The 22,821-nt window shown below is 58.8% G+C and overlaps 1 protein-coding gene across 1 annotated transcript in view; it reads left to right on the forward strand.

Annotated features, from left to right (window-relative positions):
- Nucleotides 1–22,821, forward strand: part of TANGO6 (transport and golgi organization 6 homolog) — a 31,465-nt gene that overhangs the window by 2,627 nt on the left and 6,017 nt on the right. The window contains 11 exon segments of the mRNA XM_083851804.1: nt 596–720; nt 1,223–1,385; nt 1,943–2,025; nt 5,272–5,384; nt 6,640–6,816; nt 8,446–8,572; nt 8,868–9,047; nt 12,031–12,165; nt 14,765–15,292; nt 15,433–15,490; nt 18,600–18,752. Coding sequence (XP_083707930.1) covers nt 596–720; nt 1,223–1,385; nt 1,943–2,025; nt 5,272–5,384; nt 6,640–6,816; nt 8,446–8,572; nt 8,868–9,047; nt 12,031–12,165; nt 14,765–15,292; nt 15,433–15,490; nt 18,600–18,752 — 1,842 coding nt within the window.

A 22,821-nucleotide genomic window follows, 5' to 3' on the forward strand; every position in this document is an offset into this window, starting at 1 on the left:
TTTGCTTCTGAGTATGGCAAGGCTGCTGAACTCTTGAAACATGAATGCCTTTGCAAATGCCTTTAGCTTGGAGTATGCCATCCATTTTTAGGGATGAGAGCAGGGGGTAACTCCAGCCAGCTTTTAGTATTACGGCCCCTTGTGCTGGTTGGGTTTTGGTGCAGCAGTGCTCAGTGTTAGGCTGTTGGCAGCTGCAGTGGAGTGGGAGCAGTCTTATGCTGGGCCTTGGCAGCCAGGTCCCCTGCTCTGTTTCCTGCCAGTTAGGTTAAGCATTAAGCATTGCTCTTTAAAAGCTGAATCCCACAGCGCCAAAGTCTCTTCCGGCCAGTGCAACCTGAAGACACCATCCAAGCATAGCTTCCCTCCACTTTCTGGCTTGCACACCTATTTATAGACATTGTTTTCCAGTGTCAAAGGCCTTGGATAATATTTTTCCCTTTCCCTCAGGTGTTTTCTGAAAGATCATTGGTTTAAGGAGATTAATAAAAGCTAAAAATCCATTATTTTTTTTGCCAGAAACAATGAGTTCAGCCAAAAATGGCCCTGCTGTTTTCTGTCAGGCTGAGCTGATCTCCTCTTTCTGTGTGTGGAGCAGGTGGCACTGATGCTGAAGCAGCAGCTGTGGACTGGAGAAAATGTGATGTGGTTGCAAAGATCCTGGCTTCCTGCCCTCAGCAGTGCCTTTCCCTCGAGGACTACTACAGACGTGTGTGCCCTCAGGTGGGTGCTTCCCTCCGCCCTCCCCGTGGCATGCTGGCTCTGCCTGCAAATGCAAAAGTGGGAGCACTCTCAGGTTCCCAGCTTGGCAAGTGTCTGCTGTCGATACCACTTGCACGTTGCCTTGCTCTTGAGGCAGGCTGCCCCAGTGTGGAGATGTTTTCCTGTGGTTCTGTCAGTGGGACGTGCTTCCACCACGCTCTTTCATTTTCTGTATTTTACTGAAATGCTGAGCAATGCTCCCTGGTCACATGAGGTCACTCGCTTTAAGGAGCTTTGTGCTGGGGGGCTCTGGCTTCCAGCCTTCACCCGTGGGCATGGTGCAGGCTCACAGTGCCCAGAAACACCTCCTGCCTTACCACATGCATGAGACGGAGAGCTGCTCCTCCGCGTGGGGTGTTGTGCCCAGTGTCCAGTAAAGCAGCACCACAGAGGCTCCTCCGCTGTTGGCTGCAAGGAGTCATTTGCTAAGCTTTGTTCCGATATCATGGACTTTTCCTCCCAGATTCTGGGCTTACTGCACATCCAGGACAAGCTGACAGCACGCCAGTTCCAGAGAGTGGCCACCACAACACTGCTCACCATGGCGAAAGAGCACCCTCAGCTGGCAGAGAAATACCTGCTCCAGCCTCTGCTGGCACCGCTTCTCCGCTGCTCGGACGCAGCAGGTAACAGCTGGCGAGGCACCGTGTCGAGCCCCGGGGTGAGGAAGGGGCTGATTCCTCTTTCCAGTGGTCTTTGTCTTTCCATCAGAATTTTCCCATGTCGGTGACTTGGCTGCTGAGGGTGCCAGCCCAAAGCTGCTGGTTGTGGATATGTCTGTGTGGCGATGTGCACCATGTTTACTAGCATTAAGGGAAATTAGCGTTAGAGTCAAGCAGTGGGGCTCCTGCCGTCCCCTCCGGGTACCTCTCCCAGTCTGAGTCTTGTGCTGGGCTCCCGGATGGGAGCCATCGGTTCCCCACACTGACCGAGCAGCTCCCCAGGGAACAATCCCTCAGAAACTTGTGGTCTGCTTTGATTTGCTTGTAGCCTTGCAGAGGTTACACCACTTCAGTGATATTTCCCACAGCTAACAAGGGCTCAGTGGTTCCCATGCTGCCCTTGTGTAGGGAAAGCCAGAGGACTCTCCGTGGGCTTTTTGGTGCTGGGCATGAAGGGTTGCCATTTTGCTGAAGCCTCCTTGGTGTGTGGAGGTGCTGATATTTCTCCTCTTTGTTTTCAGAGATAGCAGTGGAGGATTTGTCAGCAGGGACAGTGCTGGTGACGGAGGCAGAGCTCAGCAGCTGCGTGGAAGATGTGTTCAAGGTAGAGTGTCTGTTGTGGTGTGTGAGGAGGTGAGAACACTGCTCGGGGAAAGAGCTGGTTTGAGACTTCCTCAGCAGTTCCATGTGTGTGTTTTACACCACAATAAAAGCGGTGTCTCAGGCAATCACGGTGCTGAAGCAAGGCCTAGAATTGCACTGAGTGACCTTGAATGAAGTACTGCACAGGAGGGAGTGCAGCTCCTTCATGGATACCAGAGGCACTGCCTTAACCCTTTCAAGCATTCTCACCTGAAAATGTTCTACAGAGGCAGTGAGCTCTTGCTGGTTGTTTTTCCCCATGCCTTGCTGGTGTGTCGATGAAGGTAAGGAGAGAGTCGGAACAGTGGGCTGGAGGCCAGGATTCCCCATGGTGCTGTCACATTCTCTTCCTCCTTGAGCTGCAGCAAGAATTTCTGAGCATTGCTAGCTTTCACTGCTTCCTGCAGGATCAGGACCCGGGCTGTGGTTGTAGATCAGGTAACATTAGAAAAGGCAGAGGTGGCACACAGGAGGTGCTGGTGGCGTGGCACACATCGCTTTGGGTGGTCGGTCCCTGTCGAAAATGGCATTTCTCTCCTGTAAGCCTCCGTCAGAGGCGTGCAGCTGGTCAGGGGGAAGCAACAACCACGGGGGGTTCTGTAAGTGCTGAGTCTGCAGAGGATGCCCGAGTTCTCCTCCCAGGCTGTCGCAGGTTCACCCTCTTGGTGCCTCTGTGCCTCAGTTTCCTTGCTGTGAAACATGGATCGTACGGCTAACGTTACCTGTGGGAGGGAGAGCCTGCTGCCCTCTGCTGCTGCTCAGAAGTACCTTCGTGCCTCCCGAGGTCTGCAGAGGGCAGCCTGAGCCTGAGTCTGAAGGGAAGCAGCTGGAGCTGGGAGCTTTCATACGGCTCCTGCAGTACGTGGCTGGAGGAATTACGGTGCATCCAGTCCCCTTGGACGAGCTAAAACGATGAAGTCAAGTAACGAAAAACGAGTAGCCTGTTTTTCAGGGGCCTTTCTGAGCTTAACCTTGTGAGACGTGGTTTTCCGTGTGCGTGATGTTAATTTTAAAACCTGTGGGTGGGTAATCCCTCAGCAGCTGGTGCTGGGTGTCCGGCAGTTGCTGATCTGCCCCCAGGAGCTGCTCACGGGACAGGACACAGCCTGGAGGCGCTGGTCGGACCTCAGCACTGTGAGGCAGGAGGGGCTGCAGGAGCTCGGCACCTTTCCTGCCTGGCATTCAGACCCCTGTCGGGTTCTGGGGCATGGAGAGGGCTCGGCAAAATGGACAGAAACCCAGTTCTGCTTGGAGAAAGGCTGCAGCCTGGCTGTATGAGTAACCCACCTTCTGTGTTAGAGGACACGTCCTGTGGGCAGGACAGTGCAGGTTTAGAGTCTGGAGATCCTTCCAGCAAGGATTTTTGTCCTAGTGATGTTGGTAGGGAGCCTTTCCACCTCTGTGGGGTCAGTCTGTTCCCCACTGGAAAATGCCCCTGTTCTTGTAGAAGGACTCCTTTGCAGCGGGGTGCTTAGCAGTGCAGGTCTTGGCTCTGGCACTGGAGAGAGAGGTGGGGTCCGTGCTTGTGCTCCCTGTGAGGGCACAGGGTTGTTGTGTGGGGCCCCTCGTCTGAAACCTTTCCTCATGCCTCGTTTTTCCACTGTTCCCACCAGTATCACCAGTACCACGCCGCAGGCTTCACTCCTGCCTGATAGCAACTGAGCTGTCTGTTGCGTCCCAGCCAAGAAGGACATCTCAAGCCCAGGAATTCAACTTCAAGAAGCTGGTGACTGGCTTCCTGGCATGCCCCTAGGCAGCCTAAGCTCTTAAATGCTGTGATTGTTGTAGTATTTTGCGTACTAATGATCTGTTGCAACTAGCTGGCAGGCAGAGACCAGTCTGGAGGGCTGCTCTGTGGCTGCTGTTCACAATGAGAATGCTGCTGGAGTTTGGGGCGGATCCCTCCCTAATGGCACGGCGCTCCAGGCCTGACAGCAGCCAGATTAGCGACGGAGACTCCAGCCTGCCATTTGTGGGGTTTTCTTGCCTAGCAAGTGTCATTTGATGCTGAGTGGGAAACCATCCTTGGGGCTTCATCAGGGAGGCTTTGTGTACAAAAGGTTCTGGTTAGGAAGAACGGCTCCACGGGGATTAGAGCAAGCAAAACATCGGTTTGCATCAACACAGCAGGCCAAGACACTATCAAGATCTGCTTCCTAGGGCTCGTACCTGGCTGTCACCCTGCCTCTGGCAGGCAAAAGCTCCTTTGCTCTGTCCCGAGGGCACTTGTAGCCCTTGGAGCAGGGACTTGCTTGCCACGTGCGCAGATCGGAGGTGTGGGGAGCATCCCAGTTTGAAGGGACAGCATCTTCTGGGCAGGTCGTTCACCAGCCTACACAGCTAGAAGTCCCTTGGAGAACTTGTCTGTTTTTTCGCCTTTTCTTTAAGCTAAAAGCTATGGAGGGAGATAGACTCTGGAAAAAAAAGAAAAAAAGGACCTGAACAAAAAAACCCTGGGTCCAGCCAGACAAAGCTTCATATTTATCAGTTTTCTAAACCAAACTTTCCCATTATGGATTTCACTGTAAGTGTCTTACCTGGCTTTTAGATTTGGGCAATTTCTTTAAAAGGATTCAAAAGGAAGCCCGATGTCATAAGACTTCTGTGAGTACTTCTGTGCTCCGTGGGCAGTGGCAGGGCTTGATTACAGTGCCCTGGTAACAGCAGCTTGAGTGGGTAGAGGGTGCTGGCGCTGAGGAGGGTATTGCCAGTGCTTTGGGAAGGTGCTGCTTGAGGCGGAGGACAGGAGCATGGTTCTGCAGCCTCCTCAAAGCCTGGTCAGCTCAGCACACATCAGCCCTGCTGCCCTGCTAGGGACTGATCTGCGTATTTAAGATTTGGCTTTGAATGCAATTTCCATAAAGATTTGCTAATTCAGAGACGCCTAATGCATCTCTCTGTATCTTCAGACCTTACCCCTAAGCAGCAGACTTCCCAAGTAGCTAGCTGCAGTGTTCCTGTAGCTTGGAGCCCTGCTGTGGTTAAGCAAATACTTGGAGAAAGGTGGTGCTGAAGGCTGCTTTTAATACAGAACGTGGCATAATCGGGGAGATCAGGCTCCAGGCTGAAAGGAGCAGAGGCTGTTAAATGCTCTGCCATCCTCTCTGGTGGCAGCTGTCCTGCGTGCACGTACCTTCTGTCCTCCCTCGGCCTTCCCTCTGCTCCATGCAGGTGTTTGACTTCTCCGTGTGCCCTTCTCTCTCTGTAGGTGTACGTGGTTGGAAATGACAGCTCCAGCCTGCTGCTGGGATCCCTGCAGTCAGTCCTGGGAGTGGTTTTCTGCCTCTATTCCTTCGCCAAGCAGAATGTGTCATACTTACGGTAAGGAAGGACTGTGCACAGCTTCTTCTGGGGTTTTGTTTCTCTGTGCTGCCTGGCTCCAAAGCTCTACACAGACACGTAGAGAAGTCAAGACCAATTTTCTTACCCTGAAGAGCTCATTAAAAAGTAGGCAGTAACCACAGGCATAGGCCAGGTACGTGACCTCACTGCCTGACCTGTGCACACGGAAGCAGTTCTCGCCTTGGTTTGAGTCAGGAGGATTAGAAATGGTAAAAAGCAGCAGCTGGAGCTCTGACTCTTTGAAGTAAAAGATCATCTTTTTCCTATCCGGGATCATTTTTCTGGTGTGTGCACGACCTGCCTCCCAGCAGCCGTTTCTTGCACTGTGCCCAGTTCCCCACGACTGACACGATGGTGAGCATTATGTGCATCAGTCGTGGTGGCAGCGACCGTGGTGACCAGGTGTGACTGTCCTCTGCCCATTCTCCTCCCGGGCTTTCCCTGGGCTGCCCTGAGTTTGGGCCAGCCTAGTACATAGGCTCCTGGTGGGTTTATACTAACGCCTGGGTGTTACTGGCACGTGGGTACTGGAGGTTTCCCCTAAAAGGTCTGTGCTATTATTAACGACTTGGTGAATCACTTCAAGGAGTAGCGAGCGCTGAGGCACGTTCTTAGAACACGCCAAGTTAACACTGCTGCTGAGTGAGCACAGTCACTGCTAGCTTCTCTCCTGACACAGGAATTTGGCAGGGGTAACAAAAACCACAGCTGCCTGGAAGTGTTCAGGTTCACAGACCCCTGGCACAGCACCGCTGCTCGATCTCATTAACCTGCATTGTTCCTTGGCAGGGCTTTCCATGCCACCTTACAGTGCTCCCCGTCTCCTTCATCTTTCTTGGCACGGCTGGCAGCTCTGTGCTTTGTCAGATCGGCACGAAGCGTCAGGCAGTGCGTACTGTGGCTGCGTGCAAGTGGCTGTCCTTGCACAAACACGCTGTTCACGCAGAGCGCGCCCTTCCTCGCTGGGCTGCAATCTTGAAGGACCCAGCTCCTTCCATCTGTGGACGCTAGAAGGACAGGCTGTTCTGCTCAGCTCCTTCTGACCTGACACAAATGCCTTCAGCTAGCTGGAGGTCTCAGCCCAGAGCATCCCACGGCGTGTCCGTGGTCACTGCAGAGCGTCCGTGCCTTTCCCCTCTCCCTGGGCTGTGCTGTCACACTGCGGCACTGCGCAGAGGGCTCCAGCGGGCAGAGCAAGGTCACTGTTGATGTCTCTCCCTCCCTCTCCTGCCAGCTCCCCGTGCGAGGAGGTCCTGCTGTGGTTCCTGGAGAAGTCAGAGAGGGAGACGTCGCTGTCCGTGCTGGAGGGCTGTGCGGGGCTGGAGGGCAGCGTGCGCCGCCTCCACCCGCGGTGCTGCTTCCGCGTGGGCAGCGAGGGAGGCGCCGTGGTTGCAGTGGAGGAGCCCATCAGGTGAGAGCTGCTGGAGCACTGCGGGCGCGGGGTCGGCCCCCAGACATCACCCGGTGCCTGGGGCCCTTCGTGGTTAGCTGGAGATGCTGTCCCTGCCTGTCTTGTCCCCCAGGCGGCTGGGTGGCTGAGTTGCGTGCACTGAGCTGGGACAGCGGTGCCTCCACGCTGCCTCTGGGCTCCCCATCTGTAGTGCAGAGCAATGGCTTTCAGCCCTGAAAACCAGCACGCTGTGAGCATTAGCGTGCATGCCCTGCGTGTCTTCCCGAGTCCCAGGACTGGCCTCTGGGGTGTCTGGGGACAGGACACGCACCGCCAGTCCCAGTGCTCCCTGAGTGCAGCTTCCACCTCCAGCCAGGGTCTGTCTCTTGGCCGACTGTGACTGCATGGAGCGGGTGGAATCCCTCAGGCACAGGTGGCACCGTTGCAGCAAGGACTTGGCGGTGCCAAAGTACCTGAGCCAGGCACTGAACCCCCCTCCTGCTCTTGCAGATGGCCTCTGCAAGTAGAGGCAGTGCGTGGCCCTGTGGGAAATAAACTACAGCCATTAGACTCCAGCCGTGCAACCTAGCGCTGTTCAGCAGCAAGGCATTTGGTTTAAAGAGAGGCAGCTACGTTATTTGGCACGTTACAAGCGCAGGCCAGCACCGTCCAGCAGGCAGAGAGCTCGGCTCCTGCCCAGCAGCGTTCTCTGCATGGGTGCGTCGGGAGCTGCGGGCACCCATTTCCTTCCCAGTGTAACAAAACCCTGTACAAATACCCTCATTCTGGTTTCATTTCAATCTATTCCTGACCTGAATTAGAAGAAGGTCTGCCCTGGGGTTTGCACTGGTTAATCTGAATGTAATTTAAAATTATTCCTTAATGGCCATGCCTCTGCCTCTGTCTGCCCTGCTTTTATGGTTATGACTGCTGCATGAATTAGCTAGTGCTAGGATAGGTTGGGTGGACTGAACGTGTGTTTTGTGCTGATGGTTTCTGTTAGTTATTTCTTAAATGAATGCAGGTTAATTAATAAGCTGAGTGCTTGATCATGTAGACCAAATTAACTGAGCAATAGCTTGGCTCAGCTGCCTCCAGGCTCCCACGTTCTGGCTGTGCTGTGCAGGCTGGTGCTGGGAGCCGGGAGCCCGCACCCCTGCAGAGCCCTGAAACCCTGGGGTCTGCCTGGGGAGAGGGTGCCAAGGGTGATGGGACCCTCTGGGTGCCCCTTGGTGTGGTGTCTGCAGGACTTGTTCTCTCCACCTCCTGTGACTGGTGACATGACAGACTCAGCTTGCACTGTTGCTGGCTTTCACGAGAACTGAAATCTTAATTGCAGTGTCCAAGCAAACCACATCTTGAACTAGAAAACCCTTCAGAAGTGCCCCTAGTTCCTGCAGACTGCCGTGTTCCTCTTTTCCTGCACCAAGACGCTGCACAGTGCATGCTGAATATTTCCCCTTGTGGGGGGGGGCAGCAGGAGCTGCTGGGTGCTGCCAGGCCGGGAGCCAGGGGCCCGGGGCAGTGCTGGGGACGAGGGTTTTTAGCAGGAGGCAGTGGCAGGATTTCACCTTGCTGCAGGGCTGTTCAGAGCCAGCCCCGGAGAGGCTCTGGGTGTGTTTGTGGTGGTGACACGGTGACTTATTTCAGTGATGAAGACGAGGCCCTTTACCAGAAGGTTTCCTTGGAGCAGTGCTACCTGGAGAGCTTAGTGGAGCTGCTGTCTCACTGCCAGAAGAGTGGCCTGGCTGGAGACTTCTTCATCCGCTGCCTGAAGGTGAGGTCTCTGGGGCACACCATGGGGATGGTTTCCTTGGCTGTGTGGCAGCTGGCAAAGGGAACAGGGCAGCAGTTGTGTTACCGGGAGCAGCGGGCACGGCACGGTGGAGCACTCCGCTGCGTGCTGGGCAGGCGGAGGGGAGGTGCGGGCGGTGTGGATGTGCTGCACACAGGACTGTCGGCCCGTGGGGAAGGAGGTGGCTCCTGCAGCATTAATAGCATGGTGGCTGTGCTGACCCTGGAACTGGTTTGCTGTGCCCAACTGGTGCCTCCCTGTGCTTCCTTTCCGGCAGGCGCTGACACACGTGGCTGCAGAAGACGAGGCAGAGGTGAGCCCCAGTGCCGCAGCTGGAGGGAGTCTCCTGGAGCTGGAGCAGCACCATGCCAGGCAGAGGAGGAAGCTTCTGGTCCTGCAGCTGGTGGCCACGCTGTGCGAGAGCGTCTCGGACACCGTGTTCACAGACATTGCTCAGGTGGGTCACGGCAAAGCCCATGGGGAGCAGCAGCTGGGGTGCATGGCACAGTGCTCTGTGCCACTGGGCTCCAGGTACACGATTACTAAGAAACAGCTGGAGAAAACCAGAACATCCTCAGGAAAAGCAGCTTATTAAGTCAGTTGTGAGTGTCTGAAAAAGACACCGTCCTGTGCAATATCAACAGGGCTGGCATAACTGCGTTCATGCACTTATAGATGTCTTCACGAATGTGCATCTGCAAAATTTATTAAACACTGTAATTTCAAGGGCTTGTTGAACCTGGTACCAAGCAGGATTGTTAAAACGTGCTGCCTCTGGGCCCCCTGAGCACACGCTGCAGCAGCACTGAAGGGAATTCCTGTCCTGCCCCTGGCCGTCTTCGTTGCACACTGAGGGCAGTGCTGTGTTCACCAGCTGCTTTGCATGTTTAACTTCCCCATCCTCTTCTTTTTAACTCAGTGACCTGGTTATGCTGGTTACCTGTTACTTGCTGAAGCAAAGCAGGTCACTTCTTGCACAGGTTTTCTTATTTTTCACTTTGGGACAGTGGCATCTCTTGTCCTGTGCTCTGCAGTGGCAGCGCAGTGACACCAATTGTCACCGGCGGGTCTGGCTCTGCTGCCCAGGTCAAAAAGTCAGGAGTGGGAAATGGGGAAGGATTTTGCTGAATTTTTGGGTCTAGCGTGTCTGGTGTAAAAAGAAACACACACAAAGAAAAAAAAAAAGGCAGACAAAAAAGCCATTATACTTCAGCCTACAAGTAAACACCAGGGGTCATATTTCAAGGAGCGATCCCTCAGGTTTAAACAAGCATCTGCATAGCTGTGTTTTTAAGCATTTTCTGCAGCACACAGTTCCTCCAGGGGGTTTGTTCTTGCTGCAGCTACTCTGCAGCTTGTATGTGTGTATAACAGGGGTGGAACAAGCAGGAGCTGTCTGTGTGAAGCCCGAGCCAAGGAGCAGCAGCAGCTGTGGGCCTCCTCAGTTGCATGATATATTTTATCTACATTTTCCTGCTCACATTTGAGTTTTATGAGATTCACCTGATTTCCTTGGTGTTGTAGTACACTGAGTTGAGTGAGTACCTGCTGAGTTGAGTGAGACAGAAACACCACTCAGAGTTTTATCTTTCAAGCTTTTTATTCCTTGTAGATATTAGTGTTTCTTTAATTTTCGGTATCTACCGGTTGTTGTGATGTTTCTGCTTTTACATCAAGTGTAATTTCAACCCATTCAGCTTGCGTGTCACTGAGAGGAGCTGCTCTGACGCTTGTTTGTACTCTGCATTCTTGCTGTTTAACATCACTTTTTTTTTTTTTTTCTGATCTTACTAGTCCAGGAAGTACCTGCGCCCTTTCAGCAGCCCCTCGGAGCCAGTCTCCCTGCTCTCTGCTGCAGTCGGGGGGCATTTAATGAGGCTGGCAGCAGTCTGCTCGCTTGCCTGCGGTGCCTTAAGTGATGGCAGGAGGCTGGAAGCGTGGGGAGCTGGTGCAATAGGACCTTGTTGCCCTGTCGCTTTGTTTTCCAAAAGAGGAACTATTCCAAAGGGTTCCTCTTATTTTGCAACAAGCATGTTAAGTGGCAATGACCGCTATTCATTCCTTTCCCACCGTGAATGAGTGCCCGGCTCCTGCCACACTCAGTGAGCTGGCCCAGAGCAGTGCTCGCCAGTGCAGTGAGCAGACAAAGGAGTGGAGGGAAAGAAGTATTAATTTCAAGCTCCATTAGAAACACAGGAAGCCTGTGGGATCAAAGATCTTGGTGCCAAGTGTCAAGCAGGCCAAAGCCAGCCAGGCGGGATCGTTACTGGCTTGGAAGAAAAATTCTGAGGAAATGACAAACCGTGGTACACGCACACGCAGCGAATGGCCTGTGTCGAGTGTCGGCTGCCCGTGGAGCACGTGGTGTCTGATCCCTGGCTTTGTCTTCCTGCACTCGGGGAGCCCTCTGAGCTGGCAAATTGGGGTAATTGCTGGGAGTCCTGCAGAGCTCGTCAGCAAAGGGGTTTGGCTGAGAAATGCCCAAATGCTCTTGGTGCCTGCTGGACGTTGTGCTGGCCTGGGGGGCTCGCAGAGGGGTGCAGGCAGGCATTATTTTGTTAGGATGAGGATTATCTGAGCTGTGGTAATCCCTGCTCAGCTCCATGTCTTGCTGCTGTGCCGGGTGCTGTTGGTGACTTTGGTCCATGACGGCAGTTGGCGGAGCCGATGCTTTCCCAGAGCTGCCCGGTCTTCATCCTCTGCTGCTGTAGTCTAATGTAATTTTTCAAGCCCAAACCTTTCCCTAGCACAATCTTGCAGGGACTCTTCGTGTTTCCCCCTGGTTGCCACCACCCCCTTTGCTCCCTCTGAGCCCATTTGCTTCCCAACATCTCCTCATGCTGGCCTGTGCTGTGACCTTGCTTTCCCGACCAGCTTGTCCCAGGGCTGCGGCGGAGGTGCCGGGGGAACACGTGAGCTCGTACAGCCCTGCGGTAGGGGCCGGGCTGTCAGCACCTTCCTGGTTCAGCTCTGTCTGCTGTGGCTCGGGGAGCAGATGTTAGCTTTGGATTTTAGGTATTGTGTTTCACAAACACTGCTTTTCTCCCTCAGGTGGGAGGGCTGCACGGGGAGAGAAGGGGAGCTCCTGGCTTGGCCACTGCCCGCCCCTGCAGCTCAGCTCCCCGGTACCTCTGCTGCTTTGGACAGCAAGGTGCGGGGTTTGCTGCCAGGAACATCAGCCTCTCCTTGCTAATGCCCCGGGGATGGGGGCATCACCTCCACCACCACGTTGCCCTGCACCCTCAGTGCATTCACAGCTGGGCTTCACCGGGGTCCCAGCTGCCCCCCAGCTCCCCAGGGCTCCCCAGCAGGGCTGGCATTGCCGTGGCCCTGCTACAGGGACAGTCCTTGCGACGGCCAAGGGATCCACAGCAGCTCTCGGTGGGCCGCTCAGGGCATCTCCTTCCTTCCTTCCTAACCGCTCTCCCATCCGCTGGCAGGTGGAGGAGTTCGTGGCCGCCACGCTCCAGCGGGCGTGCGTCAGCCTGGCGCGGGGCCGCGGCGCGGCGGTGGAGGCGCAGACGCTGAGCATGGCCATGGGGCTGGTGGCCGCCGCGCTCGGCGGAGCCGTGCAGGTGAGCGGGCAGCGGGCGAGCCTCGGGGCTGGGGGGCTTCACTGTGGGGCTGGGGGAGGCGGCGCTGTCCCCGCAGGGGGGCCGGGTGCTCCTGGGGCTGGGTGTGCCGCCCAGCCGCAGTGTGTTGGTGTACACTTATTGTATTGTTCCTGGGAGCACAGCCAAGGGTGCCTTCCCCGCGGGGCGCTCGCCAGAGCCCGCTTGACGCAAGGGCCGGGCTCCGCGGCCGCGCTCTCTGGTCCCAGTTATCTCTTTGGGAAGCGCCGGCCTGCCTGCACACGCGTGTGCTGCTCTGGTCCCGCTGGCATTCACAAGCCACTTCCTCCTGTTTGCTTTGTCCCTTTAATCAAGCTCTCTTGACAATGCCATGTGTTCCCAATAACAAAGCAGCCAGGCACAGAAGGCTGCACCCTCCCAGCGAGGAGGAGGAGGCGGCGAGGTGGAAACCTCTTTGTGCGCCCCGCAGGCGTGCCCGCGGCTGCTGGGCTGGCTGTGGGATCTGGAGGCTGTCACCGGGCTGGGCGGGCTCCACGTCCTGCACCACGTCCTGAAATCTTCGTGTGCCACCAGCTCACGGAGACGGTGCTGCCTCGGGCAGAAGTGCTTCGGTGCAGAAGGCAGCAGAGAAAAGCTCTGCTAGCTCACAGAGTGTTGGTTAATTCATTCGTAATCCAAAATCTGCTTCCGAGAAGGCAGTGACGGAGCAGCAGTCTCTTTACATACCGCCTCCTGCACCCCATACATTCATCCCACCTCCAAAGCGTGCTGAACCTCTCCACGGAGGCTGTGCCATTCTTGAAGGTCCTCTGTAACAGCAGTGCTCGCTCAGTTGCACAGTGTCAGCTAAATGCCATTGGAGAGTGACAATGTGTCCTAGTGCTGTGAAATCACTTCTGGTTACATCACTGTAGCTTCATGCCCAAAGGAAAATTCAGCCATTAATGGAAAAAGATAATTTATTGTGTCTTATGTACCGAATTCCTAGCACTGGGAAGAGAGACATTTAGTTAAAAAAAGAGGGAAAGAAAAGTGTGGTATATTCACAAATGAGGAGATAACAAGCAGTGTCCTTCAATTAAAACAGCAGAAACTGCCAGTTCTCGTGTAATTAATGACCAGTTCTCATGTAATTAATGACCATATTGTGGCAGTTGATGTGCAGGAAGAGGAGGTGCAAAGCTCCCCCATCAGGTGCCAGCTGGGGCATTGCTGGGGCTTGCCCTCGGCGGTGTCTTGTCACGCGCAGGCCTGGGGCTGAATTGGGTGCTCAGCGTGGGGCTGGAGGGGCTGTGCCCGGGGCTGGGGCTGCTGGGCACGGCCGGGCTCTGGGCCCACCACTGCAGTCCCCAGCACCCCGTGCTCTGCTGGCCCTGCGCAGAAACGCACAGCCTGGGACCTGGAGCAGCTTTGGGTCCTGGTCCCGGTCCTGGCAGCCCAGCCCCTGCCGTGGTGGGCCCAGAGCAGCGTTAACGGCCCCCCTCCCAGGCGAGCCCCTGCTCCCTCGCCTTGGTAATGGAAGCAACTGAACCGGGCCCGCAGATCGAGTGAAAAAGGCTGCCCGGGGCAGCTGGTGCGGGAAGCAGCAGGAGAGGCTGCAAAGCTGCTTGGTTTTGAATGGCCAAGTGGGTTTTACATAATCATCCAAATGCTCCCCTGAAACCTCTGGGAAAGCGCTGCTTTTCAGGCCTTAGCTGCCCAGATTTTGCTCCTGGGACCTAGCAATTAAATCCTAAACCCAGGTTAGGGCAGGAACTGCCCCCGCCGCGGGGTGCAGCTGCCCTGCGAGGTGCTTCCGTCGGGGATCCCGTGGGATCCGGCAGGGCAGCGAGCTCCGTGCCGCTGCCATCCCCACCTGCTCCTGCCACACCTCGGCACTGGGTTCAATATAGGGATTAGCATCAGGGCCATGCACCTGTCTTTGTGAGGTGCTTGTGGCTCCAGAGTCGTGGTGTTTGGGGTGCTCGAGGCCAGAGGCTCTGCGCCGGGGCACGAGGAGGTGCCCTTGGGAGTTCCTGCAGCCCTGGCTGCCTGCCCTGGTCTGCTCCTTTCCCACCTTCTCCCCTGACACACTGCCTGTCCTCAACCCAGAAAGCTCCCGTGTTCCTTTGTAGTGCACAAAGCCTTTTATTTCCCAAATGAGGTCTCCCCGTTGTTGGAGCTCTTCACAATGAACCTATTGAGGTAGGAGCAGACAGGGGCAGCGCTGCAATTGATACGCTGGCTGCTAACCTGGCGTTTCACTTGGCGAGCATGTCGAGCCAGGGCAGAGCACCACAGACGGGCCCTTACCTCGTTTTGTGCCCCGAGATGCGATGCTCTGCTGACCTGACTGGGGTGCTCGGCAGGAGGGTGCCCTGCCGCAGCTGGTACCACTGGGGCAGCCCTCGGCGTTCCTGCAGTCCTGCTCCTGCCTGCGCTGTGCTCCCCCTGCCCCGCAGGGGCTTGTGCTGTTTCGGCCATCGGTGCCATACAGTTCCCCTGCCTCACAACAGCTCTAATCCCAGAGTATTTCTCCTGCTTCTGGCACGAGGGAGCGGCCCCGTGCCAGAGGAAGCCTCTCGCTGCGATCACGCCAGCGCTGCTCCTCTCCTCCCCGCAGCTGAAGTCGAGCGACTTCGCCGTCCTGAAGCGCCTGCTGCCCTTGCTGGAGGAGGTGTCCCGCACCCACCCTGACCCCGTCATCCAGGAGCTGGCCGCGGACCTGCGCATCGCCATCTGCACTCACGGCGCCTTCTCTGCCCAGACGGTTGGCACCGCTGCTGAGACCTTGCTGGGGAAAAAGCTTGGGCCGAGCAGGACAGGAGGGGGGAGCCCCGAAGGCCCCCCTGTCACAGCCCCCTGCCAAAGTCCCGGGGCTGGTGGGGCACCGACGCAGCGTGGCCGTGGCTGCAGCCACCCCTCGGCTCCCAAGGAGGGTGAAGAGCAGAGCGTGCACGAAGAGCCCGGTGCCGTGGGTCCTGCTGCAACCCCAAGCACCGAGAGCCCGGCCCCAGCTCAGCTCCAGGAGCTGCTGTTATCAGCCTACGACCCCCAGGTCCCTGTCCGGGCAGCTGCTGTGCGTGCTCTTTCCAGCCTGATATCGCAGAGGGACCCGGAGGCACTGCAGATGCAAGAAAAAATCCTCCAGGTACAGGACCCTGCGCTGTCACCGTCCCTGTGACAACAGCGTGGAGCTGGGGATGAAACCCACGGGGCAGGACGGCTGGCAGTGCCCCTCTCACGTCCTCAGAGGCTGCTGGTAACGAACCCCTCTCTTGATCCTTACAGGTTTTCCTAGAAAACGTGCAGCACGAGGACTCCTTTGTGTACCTTTCTGCCATTCAAGGTGAGCAGCGCCTGACCCGACGGCTGCGTGGTCCCGGGCCCTGCAGGGTGCTGTGCCGCTGTGCCCCGCTGAGCACCGTGCCCCCGAGACCCGCTGCCAGCAGCGATGTGCCTGCTTGTTAACTGTCCTGCCACGCAGCTCACGGTCTGTGTGGGGGCTTGGGGAGTGCCACCCCCGTACGGTGCATTCCCCACGGCCTTAGAGCAGGGCTGGAGCATCCCTGGAGTGGGACAGCTGGAGCTCGGGCAGCTCAGGTTGTGCCTTGAGCCAGTGCCTGGGCCGTGCTCCTCGTTCCTCAGGGTGGTGAGCGTTGTCTCCTGGGCCTCGTCGAGCTGAAGCTCTCCTTGTGCTTACTCAATGGGTAATTAGTTAATTTACTGCCCGATTTAACTGCTAATGCGCACAGACCACAAGTGTGCATCCCCAGTGCGGAGGCGAGGGTGCCCTGCACGGGTTCACAGCTTGGGGCGTCCCCCAGCCAGTGACACCCGGGAGCTGGTCACCGTCCCTGCACCGGTCCGTGCCCCAGCCACGATCTCTCGGGGGCTGCGTGAGCACAGCCGGGGGAGGGCTGTGTTACGAGCCAGCCCCTTAACCCTGCTCCCGCACAGCCCCGTGCGTGGTCCTGTGGGAAAGTGGAGCAAAAACCAGCTTCATTTACCCCACAGCCGGGCTGCAACGGTAACAACCCAAAGATCTTTAAAGACGTTTTAGCTCACTGGTCGGTTCCCAGCAGTGACTTTGGTGATACTGGGTGGGTGGGGATTGGGAAGGGGCTCTGCCCCCCCGGGGGGGGCTGTTCGCCCCTGCTGCTGGGGCTCCCAGCGCTGCCGCTTGCCCGCTTCCCAGGAAATGTGTGGGACTTCGCCTGCTCCAGCATGTTCAGCTCGTCCCCTTCCCGGTGCGTGTGGCACCGGGCTGGCTGCGGTGATTTGCATGCAGGTGCCTCTAAATCCAGGCATGGCTCAGGCGTCTTGCACAACGGACTGCCCGTGCCTATCGCTGTCTCCTGTGGGCATGCAAGAAAGCAGAGTTAATTCCGAGGGAAGGTGTTCAGCAGCCCAACGTGTAACTGGAGCCCTTGGGAGACCCCTGCAGAGCAAGCGATTATTTTAGGGCTGCCAAACGGGAGAGGAAGCCGTTCGGGGGGACTGGGGTTCCCCTGGAGGCCCGCAGAGCTGGTGGCCAGGCAGTGCACGGGGGCTTGGTGGTTTTAGGGAGCTGGGGAGATGGCGAGGAAGCACTGTCCCCGGTGTCTGCCCTGTGCGCAGCACTTGAGCAGGTAACTCATACCCAGCTGGAAAATAAGCTTATCAATATGCTTCCCTCTCTGCCTGTACGGTCTTGAGTGGGACGGGTTTGTCCTTGCCCTGCAGGTGAAATAGAAACGCACGCTTAAATGTTCCCCGAGTGATTAATATACAGCATGCAGCTGCCTCCGTGTTTCGCAGCCCTGCTACAGTTGTGATTAACCCTGACGCAGTTCCCTGTGGTGGTGAGTCACCCGTGTGCGCTGCTCGGGCTGCCGTGCCGTGCCGAGCCGAGCCGTGCCGTGCCGAGCCGTGCCGTGCCATGCTGTGCCACACGTGGAGCCCGAGGGCAGCAGGAGAGGCTTCTCCGGGGGGCTCCAGCTCCGCCAGGCAGGGCTCCCCTCCAGCACCTCGTGCCGCTGTTGGGACGTGGCCACCGCAGTGGCGCAGATGGGAGCCGCAGCGCCGGGAGCGTGCGGGGTGATGCCAGGGGAGAGGTCGCTGCCCCTGTGGATGCGCCCGGGCTTGTGGATGGTAACCCGCACCGGGTGCTGAGCGATAACTGGGGAACTGGGTTGGAGGTGAAGGCTCCTGGAGGGCAGGGGAGAGCTGGATCCATCCTCTTGCAGCCCTTGCACTGACTCAGCGCTTGGCACAGCCGGGGCAGCGCTCTGCCACTTGCATTTCCCTGGAGAGCGGCTGCCTTTTGCCACCCCGGTGCCCCAGCCAGAAACGCGCCCAGGTCTGGGAGCCCTGGCGCTGGCGGAGCCCTGCCCGGGAGGTGCGAGCGGGGACCCCGCCGGCCTCCAGAAGCGGCACCCACGCTCTGCTGGAGCCAGCGAGCTGCCCGGGGGCTGCACCCGGCCGGTGCTCGCCTTGGTGGCGTCTCCCAGCGTGACGTCTGGCTCGTTATGTATACACCAGGTCAATGAATATTAACCAGCAGTAATTAGTGGACACCTGCTGCCAACTGTTAAATAATTTATCTCTCAGATTGGCATCCAACCCCAGACCACGCTAGGTACCTTGGTGGTTTGGCGTTGCGCGGAGGGGCTACGTGATGTGTTTGACTGAGCAGGCAGGGAGCGACACTCGTTTGTGCAGAATTAATTTCCAGCCTGGGTGTACTTGCCGCCTGAAACTCGGCAGTATTGAGCGAACAATGGGAGAATTTGGGGGTAATTTCCCCAACTACACCCTCAAGACAAGCGAACCCCCGTGCCATGATGTCCTCAGCCTTTCCAGAAGCATGTCAGGGAGCCGGAGGGGGCAGCTGGGGTCAGTGCGTGCCAGTTCCCCCCCCATGGCCCTGTCAGTTTGGTTTTGACACCCGGGGGATCGAGCAGCCCTAGCGTGGCTCCCGCCAGCCCTTCGGGGAGCGGTGTCCCCAGTGAGCTGGCTGTCACACCGGCTCTAATGGCACGGACACCACTTGGCTTCCTGCCTCTGCTGGAACGCTTAACCCCCCTTCCTGGCCATCGCCGTGTCACCTGTAACGGATTTTGGGTCCTTGCCTTTCTGAGAGTGCAATCCCAGAGTTTCCCCCTCTCCCTCTCACCCAGTGAGGAGCTCTGGTGCTGGCCGGGCTGTGGAGCTGGGAGCTGCTGTCAGTGCGTGCTGCTGCTCGCTGTAACGCGGGGCCCAGCGGGTGCTGCCCGGTCCAGCACAGCCCTCGCCGAGCGTAGGTGAGACCCTTGAGCCCGTGTCTGACCCAAAGCTGCTGCCGGAGTTGGGTCACGATGCAAAACACCAACATTTCCCGTCTCCTCGGTTAGGGAGGTGATGCAGAGCGCTGTCCATGTATGTGCCATCCTCGTGTCCGATCCTCACCTGTGTTTTCTTTCCCCTCTTACCTCCAGGCGTTGCCCTGCTGTCCAGCGAGTACCCAGAGCAGGCCCTGCCCACCCTGCTGGCCCGCTACGGGCGCCCCGCGCAGGACACCGAGGACACGCCGGCTGCTGTGAGCAGGATGAAGCTGGGCGAGGTGCTGATGCGCGTGACCCGGGCGCTGGGTGAGTCCGCAGCCACTCTCTGCTCCCTTGGGGTTACTGCGAGGCCCGTGCAGGGCGCTGTGGGCTGCTGCTCTGCTGTGCTCTGCCACCCCTGGAGACAAAAACCCCGGAGCTTTTTGTGTGCTGGAGGTGGAAAGGCGCCTGGGCACGGGGTCGCGTTGGGGCATTTTGGAGATAAAGGCCAGCGAAATCCCAGGCTTTGTCAGGCCGCGGGTTCCTGCCGTGCCCACTCGGGATCATGGGGTGTGAGCAGATGGGGCCAAGCCCCCAGTGGGCAGGGTGAGGCTGAGGGGACCCCCGCGGCGCAGGGATGCGAGCGGTGCCGGGGCAAAGAGGTGAGCCGGAAAACGCTGCCGGGAAAACCAAGCCTGGGGCTCGAGTGTGTTGCACAAGGGCCCGCGATTCCCTGGAAAACCCCATCCGCCCGCCTGCAGGGCAGACGGGAGCCGGTTCCCGGGGCCTTCCAGGCTTCGCCCTGCGTGGGGAGACTGGCCCCATGGGAGCGGGGATCCTGCCCCGCCACCCGGCAGCTTCCCAGCTGAAGCCCAGGGGCAGGAGCGGGGGCGCAGATCCCGCAGCCGGGCCCCCCCCTCACCCTCGGCAGCCCTCGCTGGGTTCAGAGGACGCCGGGAAGCGCCTGGACATGCAGGGCTGAGGGATGAAAGCTGTACGAGGCCTTTCCGGCAGCTGCTGTTGGGACATGTCCTAAAACGCCTCGTGCTCCTCCTGGTAGAGGCAAGGCTGACAAGAGCAGGCGTTTGGTGTTTCCAGGGCACCAAGGGAAGGAGGAAGCCGCTCTCCCCGGTGCCGTGGGGCTGCCGGCAGCCCCATCCCAAGGGGCTGAGCTGGGCCCTCCAAGGGGAGCGGGCAGCGCGCGGCAGTCGGTCCTCCTGGCCTATGCACCCTCTATTCAGTGTCTGATCTCGCTCGGGCTTGAGAGGAGCATAACGAGCCCTGGTCCCGCAGCCAGGCCCCCCAGCTTGGCACCTGGCCCTCGCATTGTTCCCACCAGCGCCAGCCCAGCAGCAGCTCTGTGCCACCCTCTTTCCTGGAAACCCCGTGGCAAGGCGCGACCTGCCCAGCCTTCGTGCAGGTAACCACAGTCTATTGTTTGTAACAGTCGTGCTGTGCAAAAGGTTCCTCTCTCCCCGGGCACAGCAGACACAGGGAGCACAACAAAGCGCTGTGTGCTGCACCCTGAGCCGCCCCCGGCTCTGCTCCCCCGGGGTGGCAGCTCGGGCATCGCCCTCGGTCCCCATCCTCACGGGACGCAGCGCGCTGCGTCGCCCAGCACAGCCCGGCTGCTTGGGACAGCAGCAGCACGGCTTGTTCAGGCAGGACGGTGACTGTATGCCCCGCAGTCCTGCTTCACATAAAAAGGGAAGAGAAATCCTCCCGTCTGGGGAATCGCTGCCTTGTGCGGGGCCGGCGTGGGCCTGGGGACACGGAGGTGGAACGGGAGCGGGGCACGTGGTGCTGTGCTGCCTGGCTGGGCGACAGCGACCGGCTCCATGCGTCCTGGCTCTGGCTGCACTCGAGGCACGTTGAGCTTAACTCGGTGTTAAGGCAGCAGCTGTTCCAGATGGGGAAGCATCTGTGCACGTCTCCTGCGTGCAGAGGAGTGACGTGGCAGCGCTGGGCTGCTTATAGGAGCTCTTGGCCAAGGCTCCAGCACTCCCCGTGAGTGCTCCCCGCACCGCAGCAGCTGCAGTTCAGCATCGTGGGCCTGCCCCACGGTCCCTGCAGTGTGGCCGCTTGGGCTGCCCGGGTCCTGTGGCTGCAGGGGCAGCTGCTTGTGCTGCATCCCGTAGGGTTGGTGCTGCCTCGGTCACATCTTGGCCCCTGGGACGGGGACAGGGATGAGGGGTTCACATGCTGCACCCTCTGAGGTGCTGGGCATTTGTCAGCAATCACACCTCGCCGCGTGGCGGCTCCCCGCCTGCCACACGGCTGCAGAGCGGGGTCACCACTGCACTGCCACCTCCAGGGTCCCCGCAGACCCCCGGGTGACGGCCCTGCTCTGAGCCCTGCCCCAGGACCACCGCAGCTCCTGCACTGCTGCGCTCCTGGCAGCAGCTCCCCCGTCCTCCCTCCTCGCTGCGGGAAAAGTCTCTTGGCTCTAGGCATGAGCAGCAATTGGCAAAGGGCCCTTCCTTTAAAGATAATAACATAATTGCGCTGCAGTGTGTCAGTGTTTTATTCAGCTCCTCGGTAGTTTGGCTCCTTCAAAGGCGCTTTATCCTTTAACGACACCTCCTCTCGCCTCCCAGGCGGGCGGGAGCTGTGCTTGCAGGTACGGGGATGGCCGGGCAGGCTCCCCGCCAGGATTTCAGGTGCTGAGCGGAGGTGCGAGGAGGAGCGGGCGGAGGGCTGCGTCGCCCACGAGTGGGGCCCCGAGGGGAGGGACGGGCGAGGGGCACGGTCGGGGTTTGCACGTGGCAGGGCTGAGCCCTGGCGCTGAGCGCCGCTGCCGTGCCCATCCCAAACGCGGCCCCGTGCCCTTTGGTCCAGCTTCGTGCCAGGGCTCAGCGGTGCTGGGCCAGCCCCGAGCAGCCTCCTGGCGGGCCCGAGCACAGGCACGGGACGTGGTGGGGCTCCCGGGGGTGCTGCTGGGGGGTGCTGGCAGCAGGAGGGTGGGCACGGCCCCCGCGGGGGGCTCTCCTTCCCGCTGCGGAGCCTCTGCTGCGGGCAGCGACTGCGGCGTGTCCTGGCGCGCCTGCGTATTTATAGAACACACTGCACCGAGGTGTTTTTGTTGCAAAGCTTCGGTATTCCAGACAAAGGGCTTATCTGGTGCTTCCAGAAACGCTTTGCTCCGTACAGCAGCACCCTTGTGATTCAGAGCTCTCCTGCTGCTGCCTTGCACCCGGGGGCCGCCGCGCCTCCCTCCCCTGCCTGCCTCCAGCCTGCCGGAGCCGTGCCTGTGCGCCAGCGGTTGCTCCAGGGAGCGGGGCCGTCGGGAGAACTGCACGACTCGGGGCTGTTAGCAGCGTTCCCTTGCGTACGGGAGGTGAGAGAGCACTGACTGCAATGCCGCTGGGTGCGGTGCTCAGTGGTGCTGGGCAGGGTGCTGGAGCCGTGGCAGCGGTTGCTCCCTGGGCGCCGTCTGCCACCTGGGCCCCTCACCACGTTCTGCACAGTGGGGGCACCTTGGAGCCCGGTGGGGCTGGGTGCTGCCTGAGCAGTACGTGCCTCCGGCGCCACCACTCCCGGCCTGAGCCCCTGGCTGCGGGCAGGGCCGGGGAAGGCAGCGATGGGGAAACGATCCCTGCCCTGCTGCCCTCCTCCTGCAGCAGAGCCGAGGACGCACCTCCCGGAGCCCTGCAGGAGCCGTGGGTGCTGTGCACGGTCCCCTGCCGCCAGCGGGGTCCTTGTCAGCCCCATGAGGAAGCATTTTTGTTTCTGGCACCTGGCAGGAGAGCCAAGAGACAAGTTGGGATCTGCTCAGCACCGGGACGAGGACAGGAGCATACGGGGCTCTGAAACCCGACACAGCGGGGGCCCGTGTGTGGCTGCCCCGCACCACGCCGCAGCCCCAGCCCCACTGCGGCTGGGGAAAGGCAAAGCTCTCCCCCCTCGCAGGGTCCATGAGGAATTTGCATCGTTCCTATGGACTTTTGCTGCAAACCCATTAAATCTGCTCCAAGTGCCGAGGCGGCCGTTCTCCCTTCTCCACTGGGGCGTTTGTCTCACTTGCTGCAAGTGCGATCCGTGAGATCCCTGGAGCTTTTTTTCCCCTGCTCACCCCGCACGAACACCTCCCCAGGTTAACCTTTGTCCGGCAGCCCGTGCTGTACGGGATCTGCTTCTGCAGGAGGGTGCCTCCACATCGGGAGCGCTGCTGGCTGGCGTTTCGGTCGTGCAGGACCCGGGTGTCCTTGTGCGCGGGGTAATTGTGCATGCAGGTCACTGCCTGCGCACACGCACCTCTAATTAGCTGGCTCACACATCCCCGGTGCCTGCCTGCGCTAATTGGCTGTGGGTTCTGGGCGCTGAATGATGTGAGAATTTGGGCCTTCGCACTTCGGATTGTTTATTTGTAGCACGTCACCTATCTGAAAGGCCCAAC

Source organism: Anser anser (genome assembly GCF_964211835.1).
Source record: "Anser anser genome assembly, chromosome: 11".
NCBI classification, from domain to species: domain Eukaryota; kingdom Metazoa; phylum Chordata; class Aves; order Anseriformes; family Anatidae; genus Anser; species Anser anser.